The sequence below is a fragment of the Staurois parvus genome, unplaced genomic scaffold (assembly GCF_062004578.1).
Source record: "Staurois parvus isolate SC_StPar_1 unplaced genomic scaffold, SC_StPar_1.0 ptg000770l, whole genome shotgun sequence".
Classification (NCBI taxonomy): Eukaryota; Metazoa; Chordata; class Amphibia; order Anura; family Ranidae; genus Staurois; species Staurois parvus.
The window spans coordinates 228159-253603 of record NW_028318566.1 but is presented as its reverse complement, the minus strand read 5'-3'; the positions used below and the strand labels follow the sequence as shown (position 1 = coordinate 253603).

Genomic DNA, 25445 nt, shown 5'->3' with positions numbered 1-25445 from the left:
GATTAAAGTTGATCAGGCAGTAAAATGCAAGGTCTGCTTATATTGTATTGTCCAAGCCACCTGCCCCTATAACACCTCAGGTGAGAAAGGGGTGCGACCACACATTAACTATGAAAATTCAGAATTAAGCCTTTGCACACTGCTGTTCTCCCTTAGGCTAGGTTTACAACAGTGGGGTTTAAGAAATGCCTCGGTTAACATAATTTTCGGTTTACGAATGAAAATTCATTGACAATAATGCCTCGGTTTACAAATTTTTTACAATTTTTTTTGGCAATGCGAAGTGTATGCAGGTGCTGATCTTTAAATGCAATTGCCGGCTTTTTTTTTTTCTTCACTATAGCTTACAAGATTAACTGTCACTTTCCCCGGAGTTACAGGAAACTTAGTTTCTTTTAAAAAAACTAAATGAAAACATTGTTTCTTTTAACTTGGGGAAATAAACTAAAAGAAAACTCTCTCTCTTTTAGCTGGGGGGAAAGTGACAGCTGAATTTCTGAGCTATAGTGAAGTAAAAAAAAAGAAGCTGTAATTACATTTAAAAAACAGCACCATAATAAAGAAACGGCGTGGGGTCCCCCCTCCCATTCATACCAAGCTCTTCCGGTCTGTTTTTAAAAAACAATGGCGTGGGGGTCTCCCCAAAAATCCATACTAGACCCTTATCCGAGTATGCAGCCCGGCAGGTCAGGAAAGGGGGGGGGGGGGGGGAGTGATAGCCCCCCCACCTGAACTGTACCAGGCCACATGCCCTCAACATGGGGGGGTGCTTTGGGGCAGGGGGGCTCCCCCCCTCTAAAAGCACCTTGTCCTGGCTTGACAGTTCTTAAATATGTAAGGGGAAGGGCCACCCGGGGACATCACGCATGTGACCCCACCCCAGGTGACATCAATGATGCCACCTGGGGAGGGGGTCACTCGGGTGATGTCCCCAGGTGGCCCCACCCCTTACATATTTAAGAACTGTCAAGCCAGCTCAGAGGCAGAGGGCTAGCAGCCATTGTGAGGAACTGAATTTTTTTTGTTTTTACTTTTTTCAGGTCGGCGGCAGGCATCATGATTGACATTGGATCTACTGCGGGGGGACATTCTTTCATTTTTTTCTTTTAATAAAGGACTTGTCAAAGACCGTTTTCACACTACACTGACCAGGGTTGTGCGGAAGAGGCCCTTGTCCCCATCAAAATGGGGACAAGATGCTTTAGGGAGGAGAGCCTCCCCTGCCCCAAAGCACCCCCCCCTATGTTGAGGGCATGTGGCCTGGTATGGTTCATTTTTTTTTTTTTTTTTAAATCTTGGCGTGGGAGTTCCCCTCAAAATCCATATCAGACTCGAAGGGCTTGGTACGGATGGGAGGGGGAACACCACACCATTTTCTAAATAATTTTTTTATTTGCCGGCAATTCTTTTACATTCAGCTGTCAATGGGGAACCCTGCTGACAGCTGAAACATTAACAAATGGTTGTCACTACTAAAATACAGCATGACTTGATAACCTAACTCATGCAATATTTTAGTAGCGTTTACTCTTTTCTGACCTCCGGAACGGATTTATTGGCATTCCTATGGGAAATGGTGTTTCAGTTTACAAATTTTTTGCTATACGAAAAGTCCTGCAGAACGAATTAAATTCGTAAACCGAGGTATTACTGTAGTTTAGGGGATGCATGGGGGTACCAATAATCCTAATGGCACCCCACACACTGGAAACCGCACTGAATTATGTGGTTTCCCTGAAGGTCCCTTTTTCAGAAAAGGTGCAGGTAACTTTTTTCCCTGCAGTTTCAGTGGGTACAGCAGCTCATTTAAATGAATGGGCTCCTGTGCTGAGCAAATGTGACCATGGGAAACTGCCTAGATGTGAACCAAGCCTTACATATTTCTAGCAACATCTGAATAAAAACAAAAATTTATGGTTCACTTGCGTTGCATTACATGTGCCAAAGTAATTCCTTTCTGGCCAGTCTCTCCTCTACTCTGCAAAATGCCAAATACTTGCTTACTTATAGCATACGTCTGTGGACATATGGGGGTTATCTGCATAATGCAAAATCTGGTGCAGCTCTGCACAGAAACCAATCAACCTCCGGGTTTTATTGTCAATCTTTAATTGAACAAGCTGAACTTAAAAGCTGATTGGCTATCATGCACAGTTGCACCAGATTCTGAGTACACCATTTTTAGGAAATCTCCCCCATAGTGCCAATATGGGTCAGACAGACAACTGGAGGAAAGCTACAGACTCAGGTCTGTTCACTCACCTGCATTATTCAATAGAAATGGAGATATGTCTGTGCTCAAATACAAATAGCTTACATATACATAACACATCAGGTGCTAAAGGAATGTGACCACATTAACAATACAAAATTCTGTATTAACCCTTTACACACTGCTATACACCCTTGCATATTTCTAGCAGACTGTTGCATAAAGGCCAGCGAGGGATTACTTTGATGAAGTCGGCCAGCTTGAACATGTATTGCAATGTATGTGAACCAAAAATTCCTGTTATGCAAATGTTTGCTAGAAATATCCAAGGGTGTACAGCAGTGTGCAAGGGGCTGAAAGAATTTTCAGTGTTAGCATATCCAAAATGTACCTGTAATTAAATGGGTCAAATTCATGCTTACCTTACCACCGTCTTCCACCTGCAGTGGCCAGGTGAGGGAGAGTTTATACTTCTTCCAGCAAGGTCTTGGGAAATACAGAGCAGCCATAATCTCTTGCAATGGACTGGAGTGCCCCCTCGAGAGATTTGGCCTCCTCTGCATTTTCAGGAATCTTACCAGAAGGACAGTGATGCAGAAGAGAGGGGTAAGGTAGGTAGAAGCCAAACATTTTTTTATAGGTATATTTTACACCTACTAACATCATGTTTTAAATTAGAGAGGGGGCCTAGACAGTATATTTGGAGCATGCATTGTACTGCATGGTCTGCTTTAAGATTACATGAAAGGAAACAAAAAGCTTTGTCATTTGACAGTTTTTCCTCCTCCAGCAGACAGTTTTAAGCTCTGAGCTCAGGCAGGAGGTACATCAGCCTTCATGTGGTCCTGCAGCCTGACACCGAGTTGCTAGTTCTGCTCAGACAAGGAAAGAAAACAAAAACAAAAACAATTAATTTCCTTGCACTAGCAAAAAACAGAAAATAAAGACTGCTGCATCCACTACACAATCTTGATACTAAATTGTAAAGCAACTACTTGAAAAAATGGGCATGCTGCCTCTTTAAAATTCCAAAGTGCAATTGTGCATACAATATAACTATATCAAACCATATTATTATAGAGAAACTTGATAACGTGAGCTCAGTATATGCAATAACCTAAATAAATATAAAGATATAATCACAAACAAGGTTGTGCCAAAACACCATACTCCATTTTCAAAATAAAAAATCAACCTAGAAGAGTGTATATCTGTACAGCTGGACATGTGTGTTTGGACAATAAAAAGCTAGATGCCTAAATATGTCAAAAACACACAAACTTAAAAGCTGTATGTGATAAAACTCAGTACTCCACTCTCAAAATAGAAAAAAAACATTTTAAAAAGTGTATATGCGTACAGATGGACCAATATACATATGGACAAAGGTTAAATGAAGAAGCATAAATAAAAATAGACCCCTTTGATAACGTGTGTTTCGCACGAAACATGTCAGGGGAATCCCCTATTTTGACGCTGTTGACTACCAGGTGATGAATTCTTTTGAGTTATGCCTGAAAACCTTTCTGCTGTAATATATGAGTGTTCTGCATTTTTAAACATTTTTGTTGATTCAATAAACGGGATTATTTTATCTCGAGCCAACTAGGGAGGAGTGGATCCAGGAGTCTGAACGGCATTGGACCTTCTGGTGAGCCTGTGATGACCCCCAAGTGTGAGTGACACCATTCCTGGGAGTCTGCTGCAGCCCTAGATGACGCCATTCCGGTGACCAGACCCTGAAATCTCCACGGATTATTTACATACAACGCTCAGTTTGTATGTACTTCTTGTACTATCACCTCATGGAGTAGCCAGAAGTATATCACATCACTTTGACCTCTGCAATATTGGAATACTTTACATCAACAGGACTTTTAAGTTTTTGCTTTATGAAGGGATAATCCATTTGAACATTATGTTTGCATTTGATGGTCATTACCACAATCATAATTTCAGCGCTGCATTTTTTAGATTTTTTATAAATAAAAATATATTATTCAATATTGCAAACAAAGCTAAAAATTAATAAAGCAACCAAATGTGCAAAATGTCTGTACAGATGAATATATATCCTGGGGAACAGTCAAAAATCAAGATGGAAAATCCCAATTAGGTCGTATCTAGATGGAGTGGCATGTCTGAATATTTTGTGCAGTGGGATAGCAAGGCGCTTCATGATCTCTATGTGGGATCAGTGTCTCTGGTATGATACCTTTTCCATCTTGATTCTGAACTGTTCACCAGGATATGTATTCATCTGTGCAGACATTTTGAAGATTTGGTTGCTTTATTCATCTTTAACTTTGTTTGCAATATTGAATAATATATATTTAATAATGCTTGCACATTTAACTTTTGTCCATACACACATTTGTCCATCTGTATGGATATACACTCTTCTAGGTAGATTTTTTATTTTGAAAGTGGAGTATGGTGTTTTGGCACAACCTTATTTGTGATTTTATATTTACATTTATTTAGTTTATTGCATATATTGAGCTCACATTATCACTTTTCTCCATAACAATATGGTTTGACATAGTTATATTGTATGCACAATTGCACTTTGGAATTTTCAAGAGACAGCATGCCCATTTTTTGAAGTTAGGAAAGAAAACAAATTAATAACAGGCCATCTACCTATCCCTGAGACTGCACCAGTATACCAACCTAAGAATGGAGATTCACATTCTTACAAAATGTTTATTCCTTACTGGTTTTCTCCAAGCAATTACTTTATTTAAACCTCTTAAGGACTAATAAGCCCAATCAAGTGAAATATTACTGTGCAATTTTACTTCCAAGCTTACCAAAACCACTGCAGATATTGCCCTACTTACTTTCGGGAGCTACATCCTCTGTGAAATAGTTAGTGGCTTCTAGAGCGGATTCTGTTTCTTCTGAGCTGAGAGCTACAGCCAAATGAGAGAGACAAACAGATTACATTTAAAAAAAGCCCAAATAATATCAGTATATGATAACATGAGTAAGTCAAATTTGGTGATGCAAGATGGACTCTGAACTTCAGGATAAAACACAGCCTGTAGATAAAACAATAATAGTTAACACCAAAAACCTATTGGAAATATAACAAGCTAATATTTTTAGTCTTAGACACAATGTGAAATTTAACAAATATGTTTGCCATTATCATTTCTATTTTTTGGTCTGTTTAGAAAGCCGAAATAGATGACAGAGTAATAATCCCAAATTCTGATCATCTTGCAGAGATAATCTCTTCCAGTGTGTTCTGGTCTGTCCAGTGTCTTACACTGGACAGTGCCTAGATGAGTGACAAGTAGGACTTTTTAAAGAGGACATCCTTACAGACACTGTTTATGAAAGCCTAAATTTTAGATTGGAGCAGACAACTTTTGCTGTAAATTTTGCTGGAATAACTAGGGGATGACAGAATGTTGTTGTGTGATAGAAATGTCTATTAATAGATATATAGATTTATACAGTATGCAAGCCAAGCTATCATGGAGCTCTGGAGAACAGTAGTGCAGGCTTGAAGTTACCGGGTTCAGTAAGAAGTGAATTAATTACTATAGGGAACAGCGGGAGTTGTACATATTGTTGTAGGGAACAGCAGGAAGTGTAATTATTGTTATAGGTACCAGAGGGGGCTGCAATTACTGTTACAGGGTCCAGTTGGACCCATACATCCAAAACGTTAAGAGTGATAGCTAGCATATGTCACACCAAAATACAGAAGAATAGGTGAGAGCTACAAGGGTAGCCTAGAAAGTCATACGTTTGTGTGAATGGAAATTAATTGTGACTTCTTTTTTTTTTTAAAACGATCTGTTAAAATTCATAGCATTCTAATATAATGTCTCCACTCATTCGATGGCACCATTCTACGGGTGAGGCATTTGTCTAACCACGAACTCGTATTACTTACCAGGGGGTAGATGTAATTTATATAGAAATTTCAGCTTATCTGTCATATCACCATGGTACATTCCACCTAACAAAGGAAAAGAAAAGGAACTCACTGATTGTAGTAAAAGGTTGATCCTGCTCTAATAACAGAAAAAGTCCCAATTTCCCATTTCCCATAAAATTACTTTAGCGAAACACTAACTACAAGACACACAAATTTGTCTTGTAGACACATACTATTGAAGAATGGCATTTCAGGATGACATTTGTTCAGAGAGAGAGTATCCCTCTCCATACTCACCTTGGTAGACCCATTTCACCAAAGTTAAGGTCTATATCTGACCATACACTATGCAATCTGAGTGTACAATCTCCTTTAGATCTACCATCAACTAGGTTGTATAAAAACCTTCCTGATTTGGTATTAACACCTTCCATCAACCTGCTATAGGCCGGGGCGGGACACTCCTCCTTCTGAGTGGGCGTCATATGATGTCCTGTCGAAGGTTCCGCTCATGCAGCCACGGGACCGCGCGATCTGTCACCAGCTGTGTCCTTGGGACACAGCCAATGACAGATCACTACACTGGCCCATTGCCAGTGTCATGAGATCATTCACAGCAGATCACATGACAATTGTATACAATGGATGGCTTCCTTTCATGCCATCCATTGTGTGTATATTTGTGTTGTTAGCTGTGATTGGTCAAAGCAGTCACATGGTACAGACAGGGCCAATCACTGCCCCTCTGTATCATGCGATGAGCTTTGCCCAATCACAGCTATTCACAACAAAAGACTGAATGAATCAGTTTCGCTCAGTACCAATGGTTGCGAATATTAATGAAATACATTAGTATTAGCAATCATAATGTGTAAAAAAAATTTAAAAAATCCTGATTACTTGCCCAGAGTAGTTCAATGTTACTATGGTAACACTGTATTGATGTGGTCACAGTGTGTTTTAGAAAATAATAGTAAAAAAAAAGAAAAAAAATATATATAAAAAAATTAAAAATGACATTATTATTTTTTTTTTACATACTGTCATACTGACATACAGATTACAACTTCAAAAAAACTCACCATGCCTCTTACTAAATACCTTGGACTGTCTATTTTACAAAAATTGGTCATTCCGGGGTACTTGTACTATCCTGGCGTTTTCGGGCCTCAAGAAATGAGATTGGCTGTCACTTCATTGATTGATCGATTGTCAGATACATATACCATGGTTTGTGGACTCTATAACTTTCCTACAGACTAAATAATATACACTAATTTTGGCGGTATTTTAACCAAAGAAATGTAGCAGGATACATTTTGACCGAAATTTATGAAGAAAGTTTATTTATTAGCAAAATTGTATAACAGAAACGAAGAAAAACGTTTTTTTTTCAAAAGTTTCAGGGGTTTTTTGTGTTTATTTAGAAAAAAATACAAAACTCAGTGGTGATTAAATACCACCAAAAGAAAGCACTATTTTTGGGAAAAAAATTAAATTTTTTTATGGGTACAGTGTTGCATGACCGCACAATTGTCATTCAACTACGACAACACTGAAAGCTGAAAATTGGTCTGGGCAGGAAAGGGGTCAACATGCCCGGTACTGAAGTGGTTAATAAAGAGGATTGTTTAGATTTGTCTTCGCATTACATAGTTTTGGTGAAGCTAAAGGAGATTGCACCGAGACTGTACAATACAATGAATGCTTAGTGTATGGTCACCTTAACAGAAGTATGAGATGTGGGAAAAACTCACACCTGATACTGTCTCTATTATACTGGGATAATTTTATATTTGAACCCCAAGAAAAGACAATGTTTAACAAAATGAGTGTTAAAGTATATACTTTTCTGTGGAGAAAGAGAAAAAAACAGACATTATTTGCACAGTCAACAACATGTTAGATGGGGAGCACATATGCTTGATGAAAGTTTTCAAACTCAGTCTATCCAAAACTGAGCTCTTAAACTGATTGTAAACTGATTGCCGCCAGCTCACAGTAACTGCGCAACTTCAGGCCAGGCGACATACTTGTACATCGCAGTCTTTCTTCCAGGTTCAGGGCGTGCATCAGCGCACCCCATGCTGACCAGTGGTGTGATTGGACACAGCACAAGTTTGGCAGCTGATTTCAGCCAATGATTTTGGCTGAAGTCAGCTGATAGGCTGTGACCAATCACACACAGATTTCTGTGATTACAAAGACACAGAACTCTGTGTATTGTGAACAGCAACCTGGCTGTTTCATCTCCCTGCTCTGAAATGTAAAAGCACCACACATTACATTGTTCGGTGCACAGTTAACCCTTTGATTGCCCACTACACTATCACAGTCCCACAGTTGCTAATCACCGCCATTACTAGTGTAACTTTTGCACAAACCAATTAAGACTGGGATTTCTTTTTTACCAAATGTCTGAAGAAATTTGATTTTTTTTATGAATGTAATTTTTTTTTGATTGAATATTTTTATAGCAAAGTAGAAAATATATATATTTTTTTAATTTTCAGCCTTCTTTCGTTTATATCACAAAAAATAAAAAAAAAAAACAAAAACCCAGTGGTGATCAAATGCCACCGAAGGAAAACTCTAGTTGTGTGAAAAAAAAATGATAAAAATGTCATTTGCATACAATGTTGCATGAGCGTTCAATTGCCAATTAAAGTAGCGCAGTTCTGAACAGCAAAAAAAATGTTCTGGTCATGGGCGGTAAAACCTTCCGGAGTGCAAGTGGTTACGTACACTAACATAAATAAAAGAACAGGGTTATAGGCAGTTAGAGGAGAGCAGAGAACCCCTGGGTAATCTACCACCTGAAATTACATATAAATTCTCTTCTAGGTTTCACTTTATTCAATAGAAAAATAAAATCTCTTAAAATGTATAACAGAAATGTCTTTAATTACATACCTAGTCCAGTAACAAATTCTTTAAAGTTTATTAGTGAGTCCTTGTTGCTGTCTAACAAGCGGAAAATCCTTGTTGCCAGTATGGTGGTGTGAGTTCCAAAGGACCATGGAGTGAGTTGAGCAAATAACTCCTGAAACTGGTCCAGGTCAATTCGGTACTGCTCCAGGTAAGGCAAGCTGGGGTCATGGCGATTACTGGATGCACGGTTCCCACCCCAGTAGCAACTCATTAAATGCTGAGCCTAGAATAGAAAATATACATTTAGAGATGTAGATAATACAAGGCCCTATTGTTCTGTTATACGTGGAATAATGCAAAAAAACTGCACAACCCGAATTAACCTGTGATTATGAGACCACCAGGGCTGAGAATAAAATTTCAGTAGGCACTCAGCTTCATAGACTGTTGGATACCATATTCTTTTCTATGTCAATTCACTAATTTGCATAAGATATTGTGTATTTCCCCCTCTCCTTTTATATATACAGTTGTGCTCAAAGGTTTGCATACCCTGGCAGAAATTGTAAAACTTTGGCATTTATATTGAAAGTATGACTGATTATGCCAAAAAACTGATCATATGAAGCCATTTATTATCACATAGTTGTTTGGCTTCTTTTTAAATCATAATGATAACAGAAATCACCCAAATTGCCCTGATCAAAAGTTTACATACCCTGGCATGTTTAGCCTTGGTACAAACACAAGGTGACACACACAGGTTAATGGCAATTAAAGGTTAATCTCCCATATCTGTGGCTTTTTAACCGCTTCCTGAGCACCAGCCCACAATGTACTGCGGACGGGCGGCAGCTACAGGCAAAGCGATGTACGAGTACGTCGCTCTGGCTGTACTAACACAGGCAGGTGCGCAGCGTTCCCACCCGCGACTGCTGTGTCCGGCGGACACAGCGGAATGAAGATCCCGGTGATCATGTGATCGCTATGGGATCACATGATCACAATGTTAGCAAAGCTGTTATGAATCAATCTGATTCATAACAGCGCTGATTCTCTTTCTAGTGAGCTGTGATTGGCCCACAGCTGTCACATGATACATGGGGCCAATCACAGCACCCTGTATCATGTGACCAGCTCCAGCCAATCAAAAATCACTATCTCGAGCTGTCAAAAACTTAACTCATTCATGACAGTTTCATGAACGAGTTAGGTTCATGACAGCAAGCTTTGCATTGCAAGAGAAATTATCTTTATTTCTCCTGCAAAGCAAAGTGTAAAACAAAAACAAAACGTAAATAAAAAATCCTTGCTCACCCCCCTTTCCACACTAGTTCAATATTTCTAATAATTGCTGCACAAATATTGTGTGACATAAAAAATTTTGGAAAGTAGACACTCCAAAGTATTTGCCAAGACGCATGGTGAGTATTTTGCAGATCCTGTTTTGTTGCCAGATGTTTTTGGAAAAGGTAGGTAGTGAGGAAGTAGTATGAGGAAATATGCCCTTTGAAAGCCTGGAAGTGGTCATTGGATTTTGGGGGCTTGTATGTAGCTAGGCTGCCAATAAGTCTTTCACACGCAGTATCCCCATACTCGGGAGAAGTAGCAGAATGTGTTTTGGGGTGTTATTCCACATATACCCATGGCATGCAAGCGCAACATATCATTTAAATGACAACTTTGTGTAAAAAAAGAAAAAAAAATTGTAATTTTCAAAAAATTTGTGGCAAAAAATAAAAATGTTCCATGGACTCTGCAAAATCCCTGGGGTGTCTACTTTCCAAAAAGGGGTCATTGGGGGGCGGGGGTTTGTACTGTCCTGGCATTTTAGCAGCTCAAGAAATGTGATAGGCAGTCAGAAAATAAAAGCTGTGTAAATTCCAATGTATATACCATATAACTTTCACACAAACCAATTAATATATATGTATTGGGATTTTTCTTACCAAAGACATGTAGCAGAATACACTTTGGCCTAAATTTATGACTAACTTAAGTTTATTGGATATTTTATATAACCAAAAGTGAAAAATATCTTTTTTTTTTTTTTTCAAATTTTGTGGTCTTTTTTTGTTTATATCGCAAAATGTAAAAACCGCAGAGGTGATCAAATATCACCAAAAAAGCTCTATTTGTGTGAAAAAAAGAATATAAATTTAGTTTGGGTACAGCACTGCATGACTGGGCAATTACCAGTTGAAATAACGCAGTGCCGAACAGCAAAAAATGGCCTGGTCATGAAGGGGGTAAATCTTCCAGAGGGCAAGTGGTTAAATTGCAATAGGTGTCTGTGTATAAATAGTCAATAAATTTGTTAGGTCTCAGGTGGATGCACTGCGCAGACTAGATACTGAGCCATGGGGAGCAGAAAAGAAATGTCAAAACACCTACGTAACAAGGTAATGGAATCTTTATAAAGATGCAAAAGGATATAAAAAAAATATATGCCAGTCAGTACTGTTGAATCAATTATTAGGAAGTAGAAAATTCTGGGATCTCTTGATACCTAGCCAAGGTCAGGTAGACCAAGAAGGATTGCAGCCACAACTGCCAGAAGAATTTGGATACAAAGAAAAAACCACAGGTAACCTAAGGAGAAATACAGGCTACCCTGAAAAAAGACAGTGTGGTTGTTTTGAAGGAGCACAATATGACGATACTTGAACAAAAATTAGAAAGAACGATTAACTAAGAAAACCCCACAAAAATGAGTAACCAAATGTGCACGTAGCTCCAACATTTCCAGCTGATCTATGCATAAAACTCTAAATGTATTTAAGACGTCATAAAAAAAGTTATAAAATAGCACATGAATAGATTATGCTTTAGTGAATTGACGCTAATGTAAGGAAGCAAGGATAAAACAATACAATATTCCAATTTCAGTAAGAATAAAATACAGTAGAAATGACCAAACTATGGGCCAGGACACAAAGCAGGGTCACCGATCCAGTATCTTCTACGTAAAATACTACTGACAAGAGCACCATAGTAACAGAACTCTGTGGAGGTTCCCAATTTACATCTGGCCTTGTGTAGACGGTGTCCAAGTTAAAATCTATTTTTTTTTTTAGTTTTGGGTGGTCTGTTGATCTTCAGTGGTGGTCAACTTAGGAAATGTAAGGAACCTCAAGTGCCGCCCCCAAAATGTTTGGAGGGCCGCACAGTAGTTTAATTTTTACAAATCTTATGTTATTTATTTAAATTTAATTTATTAATATTTACTGTTTAAAATATTGCAACAGTAGGGGCTTATTTACACGTATTTGTTGTGTTAACGCACAGTAAAATGCATGTTCTTCTGTGCATTACCAAACACATGTTAATGCGTACTTTCACCAATAGTTTTGAATGGCACCCCATTGAATTGTTACAGTAGCAGTCAACAAAGCCACACTGCAGAGCACCACAACAAACAAGCAATGCATAGCGGTGTGCTGCGTTAAAAATGTTATGCTGATTTTTTTTTAGGTCTTGTTTACTTTTTTAGCCCCTCTCACATTTCTGTGTTCCAATCAAGTCAGGCCTGTCAGTTTTTCAGGAGAACTTGATCGGAGGCTCCATGTAGGTCTATGGGCATTGGTCTGGAAAATAAAGCAGAAAAAAAGACTGCATCCTCTCTTCCAAACCTGTATGTGGCAAATTGGAGGTAGTCTGATGTATAAAGAAAAGAACACATGTCTGCTTACATCTGGCCGCCCATACAGCCATCACTGAATGGATGTGGATGTAAAAAAAACAAAAAACAAAATGACATCTGCTCTGTTCAAGAGGGGATCTACTTATGGATCACCTGTCGACTGGAGTGGAGCACTACCATCCGCAAGGAGCCTAAATGGTGCGTTAATGAACCATGCTAAAGCACCCTCATGTTTAATATTGCAAATGACCTATTTTTTCAAATGCAATGCACTGTGCGATCACGTTTTCTGGCAGTAACAGTGAAGGGGTGCATTGCCTCAGTGCGCAGGGGTGCTTTTCAAATTGAATGGCACCCCAACACTGTAACACGTTATGAGGGATAGGGACTGATGTGCATGTACAATATATATATGTGTAAAGAGCTGCGTAAATTGACGGCGCTATACAAGTACCTGAAATAAATAAATAAATATGTGGGATTTAGGGACTGATTTGTCCGCTAAGCTAGGTCAAGCATTGCTAGCTGGAGTAGTGATATTCAAAAATATCTCTTCTATTGTGGGTTGTGCTCTGCATGATGACAGCATATGATTGACAACAGCGCTGTCCAACCAGGAGCCATTATTACACAGAGAACATCCCACAATGAAGAACAGATAGGTTGCATAGCACTGCTCTGGCCAGCAAGGGAGGAGAGTTCATGTCAGAGATGAATGCAGTGTAGCCACACACTGTCTCACAGCACTCCTAGATTACCCAAACACCGCACAAATCAAACCACAGCTCATCCACATACAGAGCTCCTGTCACAGTGACAGCCAACATCAGGTGCCCTCCCACAGCCCTAATCCCTTCCTATGTAAAACCAATGTAGAATCATTGTTCTGCATTGTGTTTACAGTGCTCTACTTACAGGCACTGCTGCAAAGTGTTTAGTAGCAGGAGCCCAGAAGCTGACTGATTCAGCTTATTACTGAACTAAAGTTGTCACTGACTGCCAGTGGCTCCAGTGCTAAGTCCCACTTGAGCCTCTGCCATTCGACATGCAGCCTGCTGTGTTCTTGACCTAATCTCAGAGTGCTGGTGGGCCGCATGCTGGGTACCAGGGGTCTACACAAAGCACTGCTATGCATCAGAAGAAAGAAATGCTGGCATGTTGTAGCTGCAATGCCAAATTTGAAATCTAAAGAAAGGGCAGGTTTTGAAAGCTTTATATGGAAACAGCTGTTATTGATTATAATGTCACAAACTAATAGTATAAAATAAAGAAAAACACACTGACCTTAAAGTGGACATATAAATCTTCCAGCTCTTCCATGGAAAAGCCCAGGTCGGTAGAAATGGCTCTCACCTAAACGTCAAACAGTAGGGGTAACATATAACATGCTGTGAAACTTGCAATATAAATTGATATTTCTACCCACAATTCAAACACTTGCCCTGAAACGTAATTATATATAATGTATTCATTCTTACCACACTTCTTTTTGCAGAATCCTCCAAAGATTGTATGACCTTCAATCTCTGCTTAAATCGCATTTGCTCAATGTCATCAGCTCTTAAACTGCTGAACTTCTAGAAACAGAAGATAGTAATTCAGGCAAATAATCCATATGTTCAAAAAAGGTATCAAAGCTAAAAAAAGAGGTAGGCTGTCCAACAATTATGACTGAATGGGATCTTTAACAATACTCCACCTTATGAGCTAAAAAGAATGATCATTTATCTTTACCTCATAGGATGCTTTGATGAGATCAAAAATGTCAACTTCAACTGGTGGTTCATCACCAACGGTAAGTAAAGCATGCAAGTGGGGGATTGGAGGTGACACACTTTGCTTGTTCAGCACATTGTCAAGATACCTAGAGTAAAACAATATTATTATTGCTAAAGGTATACAAGTTAACACTGTTAAGTTCAAACACCTTTCTGCATTGTTTTTCAATGATTACATACCAGTGGTGGTACAATAGGTCATGAGGAAAATTACATTTATATGGTTTGACCTGATATTGGTTTATATAGAAGCTATGCTAAATAGGGCCTGCTTCTAGCGGTTTGTGATCTCTAGTAATTACATTAGTGCATTGCAACATAGAAATAATAAGTGTATGACTCCTGGCAGTAAAGAATTAAATATAAATGTGGATTAGATACATTCCAGTTTCTTACTCAACTGGTAACAGTTACAGTGCATGCTGCAGACAAGATGAATGTAAACAAAGCCTATTTAATAATCATTTACATGTCCTTGGGGCATTCTCATTAAATAAACAATTAAATGCAGCTTTTAAACTTCAGTAAAATTCTACACGTTGTTAAAATTATTGTGAAATACATATCCTTCGATGTTATCAAACCTATTTTTAAATTTTGCATGCGATTACCTTCCAAGTATAGTCATGGCTTCCCCTTCATCACTGGAGTTTAACAGAGCATCCATGTTTGCCTCTAGTACAGCCAATGACAGCTGCAGAATCAGTTTGATGCCTTCGTAGAAAAAACAGTCAACTACCACTACAGCGCTCTCAAATGGCATGACACTGAGGAACAGGGTGAGGAACCAGGAGAGAGAAATGGTGGAGATAACTCCCAGCTCTTGCATCTTCTCTGACAGTTGAGGTAGGCACTCACGCGTCAGCTCTTCAAACACACCTTGGTCCACCAAGGCCCCTAGATACCCAACAGACAGGAGGTATTAGTCACCAATGCAAATTTTGTATGAGCAGTCATTTCATACTTCTGCTGGCTCAACATGTTATTGTTTGGTTGAAAGTGTCCTCCTCCAAGGCTGCAAAGTGTCATACAACACTTTGCTCAGAGTGATGCTAAAGTCTTGTTTTTTAAATAATAAACATGTAAGACTTACCTGCTCTGTGCAGTGGTTTAGCACAAAGTACCTCGGATCCACCTCTTCTTGGGTCCCCCCGCCAGCGATCCTGGCCCTTCCCTCCTATTGGGTGCCCACAGCAAGAAGCTTGCTATGGGGGCACCCAAGCAGGCGCACTCCCAAGCCACGGCTCTGCCTGTCCATTCACACACAGAGCCGTGGATCAGCCCCACCCCTTCCCTCTCCTGGCTCACTGCCTCAGCCAATCAGGAGTGACAGTCCCCAGAGAACCGAGGCTGTGTGGACATTGCTGGATCGGGATGGGGCTCAGGTAAGTGTTAGGGAGGGCTGCTACACATAGAAGGTTTTTTACCTTCATGTGTAGAATGCATGAAGGTAAAAAACCTTGAGCCTTTAGAACCACTTCAAGTTTCTATGTCACAAAGCACCCAGTGAACTGAAACTCGGGATCAAAAGACACAGCATTTTCTTGCATGACGGCTTTTATTTTCAACCTTGGTTCACATTGGTACGACTTGTCATGCAATTTGAGAGTTCCAAATCATATGACAAGTCGCACCCTATTTGTGCCTATGGAACCATTCAAATCAGTGCGATTCCAACTTTGCAGTGTGGCACAGATTTTTAAAAAAGGTTCCTGCAATTTTATGTGCGACTTGCATAGACATCTGTGCATGCAGTCACACAGATGTCAGGCAAGCCGCACATGAAATTGCAATGACTGGCGGCTTTGAAACCGCACTAGTGGAGGGAAGTAGCGTGCTTTCAAAGCTACATTCAGTGCAAAAAGCAGGGCTAAAGCTAAAGACCATTCAGATAAAAACCCAACAATAAAAAGTGCAATTCATAATAAAATTGATCAAAGTGGATCACCTGACATGAAACTGCTGTATATGTCTTTAAGAATGCTTAAAACAATGTGCTTTACCTAGTTAGTTGAAATACTGGATTGTGGTTTGCTGCCTCAAAGCAATATTCAATCTGACCCAATTGGTTGCTCATGTGAGCTTGGCCACATATCCTTTGCAGCTTTGTCAGATCCCAGTGCTTTGTACACTGGCTGCTCCTCTCATTAAATCCTCTTCTCAATGATTGAAACAGTAACCTGCTGTTTATAGTTCTACCCACATCATTAGTTAGCTGCAATGGCTATTGGAACAAGCAGTCCAGGATACTGCAGTGACATCACAGGTAGGTCCTGTTTCCCTGCTTGATATACCCTTCCCCAGATCGGCATTTTCTGAATTTTGGAGTTGCTGCTTCATGTGACTTGCAGGTAATTAAACTACACTTTAAACAGTTTATTCTTACACATCAGCACAATCCCACATTATTCCTACGGCCTGCATTGACTGTATTAACTATAAAAAATAAATCTGGACATTTGCACTCTAACAACTCTATTGTTTGAAGCAATTATTAGGAAATCAGGTTCTTTGGAAGTTTAAATATCTTTAAGCTGGATGTTGATCAGGACTTACCAACAACCCGTGTATTGTAATAATCTGGCAGCATTCGCTCACACAGTGACACCAACAACCAGAATGCTTCTTCCTCATTACAGTACAGCAGCAGAACTGAGGTCACTATATTCATGGCCTACAAATAAAAATCTCTTGTTGTTATATAGAATTATATAGCATATGAGATATTGATAAAAGATCCATTTGCACTATTGGAGCACATTACACCACAGTTCTGAGAGATATATCTAAATAGGTTTACTATTTTACACCCTACCAAATCTCTTTCTGGCCAGCTGGGGTCATGTTACAATCAGATGTTTGAATGCCACTAAGAGTACAACCATGGTCATGTGGCCTTTTATTAGGATTAGATTAGCCTGGTCTTTACAATCAGTTTGTTTTCTATGGGTTTCTAAGCCTAGACTAGGTTGCAGAAGAGGAAACAAGAAGTTCTGAGCAGCAAGCTTCCATATATCCAAGTATGCATATTTATTAAAGAAAAAAATATATTATGCAGTATTTCCATCAAATAGCATAACTCCATAATACATTTTAGTGAATTTAAACTTCCTTCTGTCAATTAAAATGTAAAATCATGTCATCATGTCTTAGTAAGTTACAAGTGCAGAAAATTGAATCTTTGCTCCTGTGTGTTTGGTCATCCTTCCTCCCTTTGTGTCACACCTAAACAGGGCTAAACCATGGAGGACAAAGGGAAACTTTCCATAGTGTATGCATGTTAGTAATCATGATGGAATAGAGGAGTGGGTACAGAAACAGACTGTATTAGTGATGGGTACTAAACAACTCTATGAGCTGCTCTCAATACCAAGGATGTAATATTGGCAATATTCCTAAAACATACCACTTTATTAGTCTGGGGTTCTTAACCCCATGCCGTCGCCAACTCCCAACCCTTGAAGAGGATCTAACTGGTGAGAGGTGGAGACGAGCTTTCCAATCCTGTGACAGCTGTGACTGGCTGTCACAGCAGTTACATGATCAAAGGCTCCCAATCACAAGTATGCATTGGGAGCTGCCTGTGATAGCTCAGTTACTGTGTTGAGTGAGCATTCAGCACAGAAAAGCAGTTCCATATGGATGCATATTTACGGCCTTTCTGCATTAAAGCCCACTCACTCAGTGGCCAACAGTAGATGCACCTACACTGGAAATTCTACTCTACATGGAATCGGTTAGCATCACATACTAAAGATTTTTTTTTTTTAACCTTCAGGTTTTCAGTCTTTGGTCCAGCAAGGTTGCACACCATTCTGCAGCTAATAATATCAAATCCGGCAAAATGTCAGATCGCTCCACTGCATCTCCGCAGGTAAATGAGCATTTGGTAGATGCTATGAAAGGACAGCTTCACCTTTACTGAGGTTGTCCTTTAATAAATCCCACCAACCCTATGACTGTAGTCCACCTGGGATAATAGTAAGGTCCTGGCCAGCTTCTCTTCATACTGCACATGCACACAGCATTCCCTTACAATTCTATGTGTAAGCCATACTCCAAGGGGCAGCTGGAGGCCGCAATAAATACAGCTTACTGAAAGCAATGTAGGGGATTGTGCCAGGCATGCGCAGTATAAAGAGGAGCAGTCAAGGACCTTGATGGAGGAAAGATTGTTCAATGGGGAATAAGGTATTTTTCTGAGTGGGCTAAACATAGGTGAGTAGGGGGATTTTTTAATAGGATAACTTCACTAAAGGTGAAGTTGTCCTTTAAAGTGACTATGTCATTACAGGACACATAGGTGACAGAGCATGGCAGATGAACTACAGCACAGGGACAAAGGCATCCAACACACCTCAAAATGTGCCAAATGAGAACATTATTATGGCAGCTTTGCTATGCAAAAAAAAAAAGCAGAGATTCAATGTATGGCTGGGGGCAGAGGTAAATAGATACAGGCAGCTGAAATGACATGCAAATGTTGACTTTTTCTGTAACTGGTGTCTGGCCCCACCCTACACATTAATACATTACACATTAAGTGAGGAGGTCCACAAGGGCATTCAGTGAGGCAGGAGAGACCTGTATCAAACACACCTTTTACAGAAAAAGCAAGCCTTTTCAGATAAACATACAAATGTGCATGTGATTACAATGCCATTACAACAAACGCATATTTGTTTAGGAAGACTATGATTGAAATAATACCATGAGTATACAATAACCCTGCGAGATGCTTGAAAATCCTTATACATTTCTTTTATCATACACTCAGAATCACACAGGTCTTAACCGTGTTACTTTAGTAGCACATGAATAAAACTGAACTTTTTTCAAATTTACTTTTTCTTAACCATGACACCAGAAGGTTACCAAGCAGGGAAGGCATTTGTTATTCTTGCTAAACACTTGTGTGGGTAAGAAGAGTGGCAGTACCTGGCAGTATCCAATGTTGGGGTTGCGGAAAGCGTACGCTGTGAGCACACGGCGAAGAGCTGCTATGCCCAGCTCATTCTGGAATGCAGGGTGTTCAGGCATGGAGCGGTGGAGGTCACGCTCAATCTCATCTGTTGCAAGATTGCATTGTCCTGTGGACCTCTCCACTAGATCAGCATAGTAACCAGGATGAGTTGCCATCTCATTTGATGCTCCTAAAAAAAAAAAAAAAAAAAAAAAAGATAAATATTATTCTTTTTCTTATTTTAGGATGGAGAGATACAGTAATAAGACAGAAGGGATGATCTGATGATCACAATTTTTTCAAGATGAATGTTAGTACCGTAGGTGAACCTGGACCATATGGAGAGAGTTGATATGATAAAAATGATTTTCCTACCTAAATTACTCTATGTTCTGGCCAACTACTCTTGCAAAATACCTATAAAATTTTTTACATTTCTTTGGCAAGGACGTACACCCAGACTGGCTTTGGATATTTCTAAATTACCAGCTCGCCTGGCAGGCCTGGTCTTCCCTGTTTATTTTATGTCTATTACTTTAGCTTCCCAATTGGTCTATATCAATGGCTGGCTTCATCCATCCCAGGCTATCGCATGCAGAACTACAGAAGACACCATAGTGTCCTCCTTTGAAAACCTGTATAATACAGGGTGCAGCAACATAACTTCCTTTTTTCAAACGCAATAAAACCCATTTTATGATTCAGAATTGTTTTTATTGTCTTTAATAATGTAGGTACATATCTAAAGTTCTGTTTTACACAGTTTTGAAAATCATATCAGGTAGGTGACGCCCCCCATTGTCCATACACTGAAAAAGTGAATTCAGACCGGTATGTGAACATGTTGGAGGAATTTGTTTTTCCACGACTTGATGAAATGGACTTAGGGGACATTTGGTTCCAACAGGATGGAGCAAGGGCTCACACTTCAAGAGCATCAATGGCTGTTTTAAGAAAACACTTCCCGGAGCGCCTCATCTCAATAAGGGGCGATTTGGAGTGGCCAGCCCGCTCCCCCGATTTGGCCCCTTGCGACTTTTTTTAAATCCCGCGTTTATGTAAACCGTCCAAGGACCCTACAAGAGCTGAAGGCCAACATCCGCGCAGAAATTGCCAACATACCCGCTGCTATGCTGGTAAGGGTCATGAAAAACGCCAGAAATTGGCTTATTCAGTGTATGGACAATGGGGGGCGTCACCTACCGGATATGATTTTCAAAACTGTGTAAAACAGAACTTTAGATATGTACCTACATTATTAAAGACAATAAAAACAATTCTGATTCATAAAATGGGTTTTATTGCGTTTTGAAAAAAGGAAGTTATGTTGCTGCACCCTGTATTATATACAGACGCCAAGTCCCCCACAACTGCTAGCACTACAATGTTTATCACCTGTCTCTATCTTTTTACTGGACACAAAAACGCCTCTCTTCAGACTGCTGGTCGTCCTCTCCAAATAGGGCTGCCCTTCCCTTCCTAAACTACTTTCTATCCCCGACACTTGGAGATAGTCAATTAAATACCTGACTCATATCACGCAGGAGTTTAAAGTTTTTAAATTTTTTTCACAATTGAAGGGGGACTTTTATCTCCCATCCACTTTCTTAATTTATTATTGCCAAATTCAGTGTGGCATCCTGGCCCAAATCAGGACCCTAAACATCCCAACTCAAATTACTTCCCTAGAAAAACTATTGAGGAATCTAGCTGAAACCTAGATTAATAACACAGTATTACTCTACACTTATTGCCGAGTCTAAAAGTTTGGAGAAATGTATAAGAGCTTGATAATAGCCTCTAAAGATAGGATTAATCAAGCAAAGGTTTTTCACCATAGCCATCTTACACCATTCAGATTATTTAAAATGGGCCTTCGCCCAACCCCTGAGTGTTTTACATGCTGTGGTGCTACAGCCGATTTTCTACATTGTTTCCAGACCTGCCCTCTAGTCCATACCTTTTGGGTTAAAATAACACATTTTCTCAGCACTGGTCCTCCCTAATATACTACATCCTAACAATTGCTTACTGGGAGATATCTCCATCTCTAGATTTGCTAAAGGTTTGTAGAAGATATTATATTTTTATGCAAAAAAGACCATTTTACTGGCAGGTAGGGGACCTTCTTCCCCATCCCTTAATACCTGATTGCAATTAATCAATTCTAATCTACTACTTTATAACTTCACCTACAAACTTAAGAGAAAATATAAGTTGTTTGATAAGATATGGGACCCTTTAACTCCAGATTCAGGAAACTAAGACTTATACACTACTTATCTGTTCTGTTGATATATTGTATGATTTAACCATTGTACCTGAAATTAACTTTGTTTTTTTAATGCTGCATTGGAATGATGAGACATGAGAGACAATTGTTGGATTAGACATAACAAGAGATTGGGATCCCTCTAAAAACATTGCAACGCTTATTATCCCAGTGAAAATAGCACACATTCAAGATTCTTTATTTCAGCTTGGGCAAGTAGAGAGCAGAGGCGTATGACATAGGAAGGCTGCATGCTACAGAGGTGAGCGATCCCGAAGCTGTCTCAGGAGGGACGTGCTCAGTTACAGATGGTATTGAGTACAGCATCACCGCATGGCTCTCTCTACGTCTGACAAAAGGAGTGGTAATACGGAAGCTAGAGTAGTTCTGTGAGCTGTGGCGGTTTGTTATTATTGTATGTGCATTGTTGGTTTATTTAATTTTTTTCTTTTCTGTATTGTCTTTATTTGCAAAACCAATAAACATGTTTAAAAAACTAAAAAAAAAAGGTAAATCTGTGTGTACTTTGACTACCCAATCATGTGCTAGCAAAAATCCTTAATTTACTGTATATAAAAACTATAAATACATCTGTACTGATTTGGTCACTTGCCTACAATTAAAAACATTGAAACAAATACAGCCCCGAATGGACCATTGGCATGTGCATTTTGGGGCTGGTTTATTCACTCTAATAATACATTGATCCAATAATAATTTGATCCAACATTACACTGCATTAAGCTTACCTGAAAATAAGAGCCAAAGTTCTCCTCGCAGGTTCTCTGGAATGCCGTTTAAAACTAGGTCTCGAGTCTTGGATGTTCGATACATACACATCCCTCGGCCGTACTCAAAGAAGTGAATGTTCCAAGATTCCTCCTTCATTTTTTCTTTTGTCTAAGAAAAAAAAAATATTTTATAACAGTAAGTAAGTGGTAGGGGCTGCAAGAATCCATTGCCAGTTTTCTAAGTTCATATATAGTGAAGGTGAAAGCCTTTACAAGCTACAGATATTCAGTTTTAGCTCTGTCTACAGGGCGGCCCATAAGTCATCAACTTCAGATATAGGTTGAAATGAGAGGGCAAGTCAATCAGCTTACACCAAATTACTCTGAATGATAGACGTAGGAATGCACTGATCATTATATACCAGCATGACTAACTTGCAGTCTAAAAAGAGGCTCTAATTCAAAATAAAGTAAGCCAAACTAAAGGGGTTACAGTTAAATAGCTTTAAAGGATACATGCACCTTACTGCTGCAGCTGCCCCCACATCACACTCCCACCGCTGAGTCCCCACTGTGACAGCAGGCCAGGGATCTTATCAGAGTTCTGTGAATGGGAAACTACAACTACAATCAGCCTTTGCGACTACCAGGGGCTGTTAATTTCTTTAGGTAGTTCATTGATGCTTCCTGTCAGTGTGTAATTGCCTACAATAACAGTCTGCAAGATCCCTGCACTGCACCCACAATCAGCTGATCGCTGATGAATTGCTTTACAGGTTCCCCAAAAAATTTAATAAATACACATTTTTTTTGCCTGAAAAAAAAAGATGCACATTTATTATTTTTTAGAAGATTAACTTACCTTTAAATATTGAAAGCTATGGAAAGCAAATTTTCTTATTGCTGGCTTATATGCAGGATTTTAGCCCCATCAATAAATTAAAGAATTACCATTGCCCCCTTCCCCCATTTGGTAAACTAACTAGTGCTCACATAGCAAGGAGATAATCTAATCTAAGTGATGTCCACTCTGTTGCCAGTGTCATCATGTACAATGCAGAGCCAGCAGCCACTGCTAACATTGCATTATACTTGATGATGTTGTAGGTGTGCCAAACTACATTCCAGCTCTTTAGACCAGAGGAACAGAAAGCAGACTATTCAGACTACTGCAGGACCATAGAGAAAGGTTTTTGTCCCTTTGTATTAGATTCCCTAGTAAAACAAGCACTAATAATATTTACCAGCAGGGGTTTGGAAGAACAAGGTTAATTATTTAATAATGGCTAGAGTCCCCCTTTACATTTTAGAAGAAAGTTATAACTGCCTTATAATGAAATCTTAGGACTATTTACCACAGAAGAATGACAAATGTGCCACGAAGCAGATTGCAGTCCCAGCAACTAAAATGGTTTATAATTTGTTGTTATGACTTCTAGCATTCTTGATCCTGAAATGGTAAACTCATTTCATAAGGTCAATATAAATTACCCATTTTGGCCCCATGTCTTCTTCTGGTTTCTTCAAGTACAGCTGGAGAAGTCCATGAGACGCAGTGGGGGCATCCTCACAGCCAGGCTTTTGAAGTATGGTGATGCCAGTATCAGTTGGACTTCCAGAGAGCAGCTTTGGTGTCTGTCAGAATTAAAAAACAGCAGGCACACATTGTGTATATATATATATATTTAAGATTATGGTCTGCCCTTTACAAACAATCCAATGGTCATGTGATCTTTTCTGAGAAAAACATACAGGCTTGTTCTGTGAGACCATGCAAGAGCAACAAAAACGTGTCCTCTGTGGTATCCTACAGTAACCAGTCATTACCTTCTGTGTTAGATCAGTGAGTAAAGATTTTCTGACAGACTGCAGTGGGTCATACTAACTGCTAATAAATTGGTTGGTGTGGAATCAGCCAGGGCTGTCTTTACCATAATGCAACATGTGCACTACTGGCTAGAAAGCAGGACAACGGAGGTAGAGTTTTGTCTCAGAATTCACAAAGTTATAAATACTTCTGGGTTCCCTCTTCTTGTCATTGTAGGATATATTTGGCAACATTCAGCAAAGAAAATGTAGGGAAATGAAGGTGCAGATGATGTAAAGAGGGCACTTAAAGAATTAGTTGACATGAAATCACCTCTGCCCTTTCTCTTTTGTTATTCTATACAATGAAAACAGTATTGAGAATGCTCTAAAAAGCACATGTCGTCCAGCCCCGGAGAAAGTCTAGTACAACGATATAGAGAACGTGATGATTACTGTGTATAGCAGTTTATTACCAAGATTATATCTGCATATTTTTAGAAAATTAGGTTTAGCTAACTTACCAAATATCTGAAAAATTGGCACCATTCATTTATTCCAACACCAGGTACTATTTTGTAGGAGCTCAGTGTTTACTTATATATTGGAACTGTGATGTACTAACCACAGAAAACTAGCACCGTACAACTACCTTAATCATTATTATAAATAACCTTGTGTTTTTATCACAATTCATTTAAAAATGTTCTTCCAAGATTTTTTTTGAGGGTAGGAAGAAGCAGAAAGCTGTTCACCTCATATGTATTATTTCCCCTGCTTTCTTTCCTTACAACAGTCCTCTGCTCCCCACTATCGTCCCCTCCAGCTCTCTGCAGGGATGTCTTCTGCAAGAAATCAGAGATGCGCTGCACCAGAAAATTTCTGTCTTTCAGATTGGCGAACAGGAACGTCATCTTCCCTTTGGTGCTGATGGACAGAGGACTTGGCAGCACGCTGGAGCTGTCGGCTTTCTCCACAATTGTAACCTATGGATTAGAAGGCTCCACATTAAGCGGTTACTCAAATAACTACAAATAATTATAATCTGCAAACATCTGGCATCAGATACGCTATAATCAAAATGTGTATTTCCCAAATTATAGTTAGTTGCCTACCTCCACCAGAAATGTGACATCTGAATGCAAGTTTTAAAATTATAGCCACAAACTATTTACTTTTAACAGATTTTTTTTAACATAAAATAAATTATCCATTCTTTCTTTAAGCACACCTTAATATGGTTGACATGCTCAAGAAGCCTCCAACCGAACAAA

The 25445-nt window shown here is 39.3% G+C and overlaps 1 protein-coding gene across 3 annotated transcripts in view; it reads right to left on the bottom strand.

Annotated features, from left to right (window-relative positions):
• The window catches only part of TBC1D9B (TBC1 domain family member 9B), a 106053-nt gene that overhangs the window by 19222 nt on the left and 61386 nt on the right, over positions 1 to 25445 (bottom strand). For all 3 annotated transcript variants that reach the window (XM_089654501.1, XM_089654502.1, XM_089654503.1), the window contains exons 7-18: positions 24927 to 25157; positions 23857 to 24000; positions 22384 to 22534; positions 19338 to 19552; positions 16956 to 17073; positions 15011 to 15296; positions 14356 to 14485; positions 14100 to 14198; positions 13906 to 13974; positions 9021 to 9261; positions 6123 to 6188; positions 5056 to 5127 (exon numbers count right to left, since the gene is read on the bottom strand). In XM_089654501.1, the coding sequence (XP_089510627.1) occupies positions 5056 to 5127; positions 6123 to 6188; positions 9021 to 9261; positions 13906 to 13974; positions 14100 to 14198; positions 14356 to 14485; positions 15011 to 15296; positions 16956 to 17073; positions 19338 to 19552; positions 22384 to 22534; positions 23857 to 24000; positions 24927 to 25157 (1822 nt within the window). The remainder of the gene's footprint in view (positions 1 to 5055; positions 5128 to 6122; positions 6189 to 9020; positions 9262 to 13905; positions 13975 to 14099; positions 14199 to 14355; positions 14486 to 15010; positions 15297 to 16955; positions 17074 to 19337; positions 19553 to 22383; positions 22535 to 23856; positions 24001 to 24926; positions 25158 to 25445) is intronic.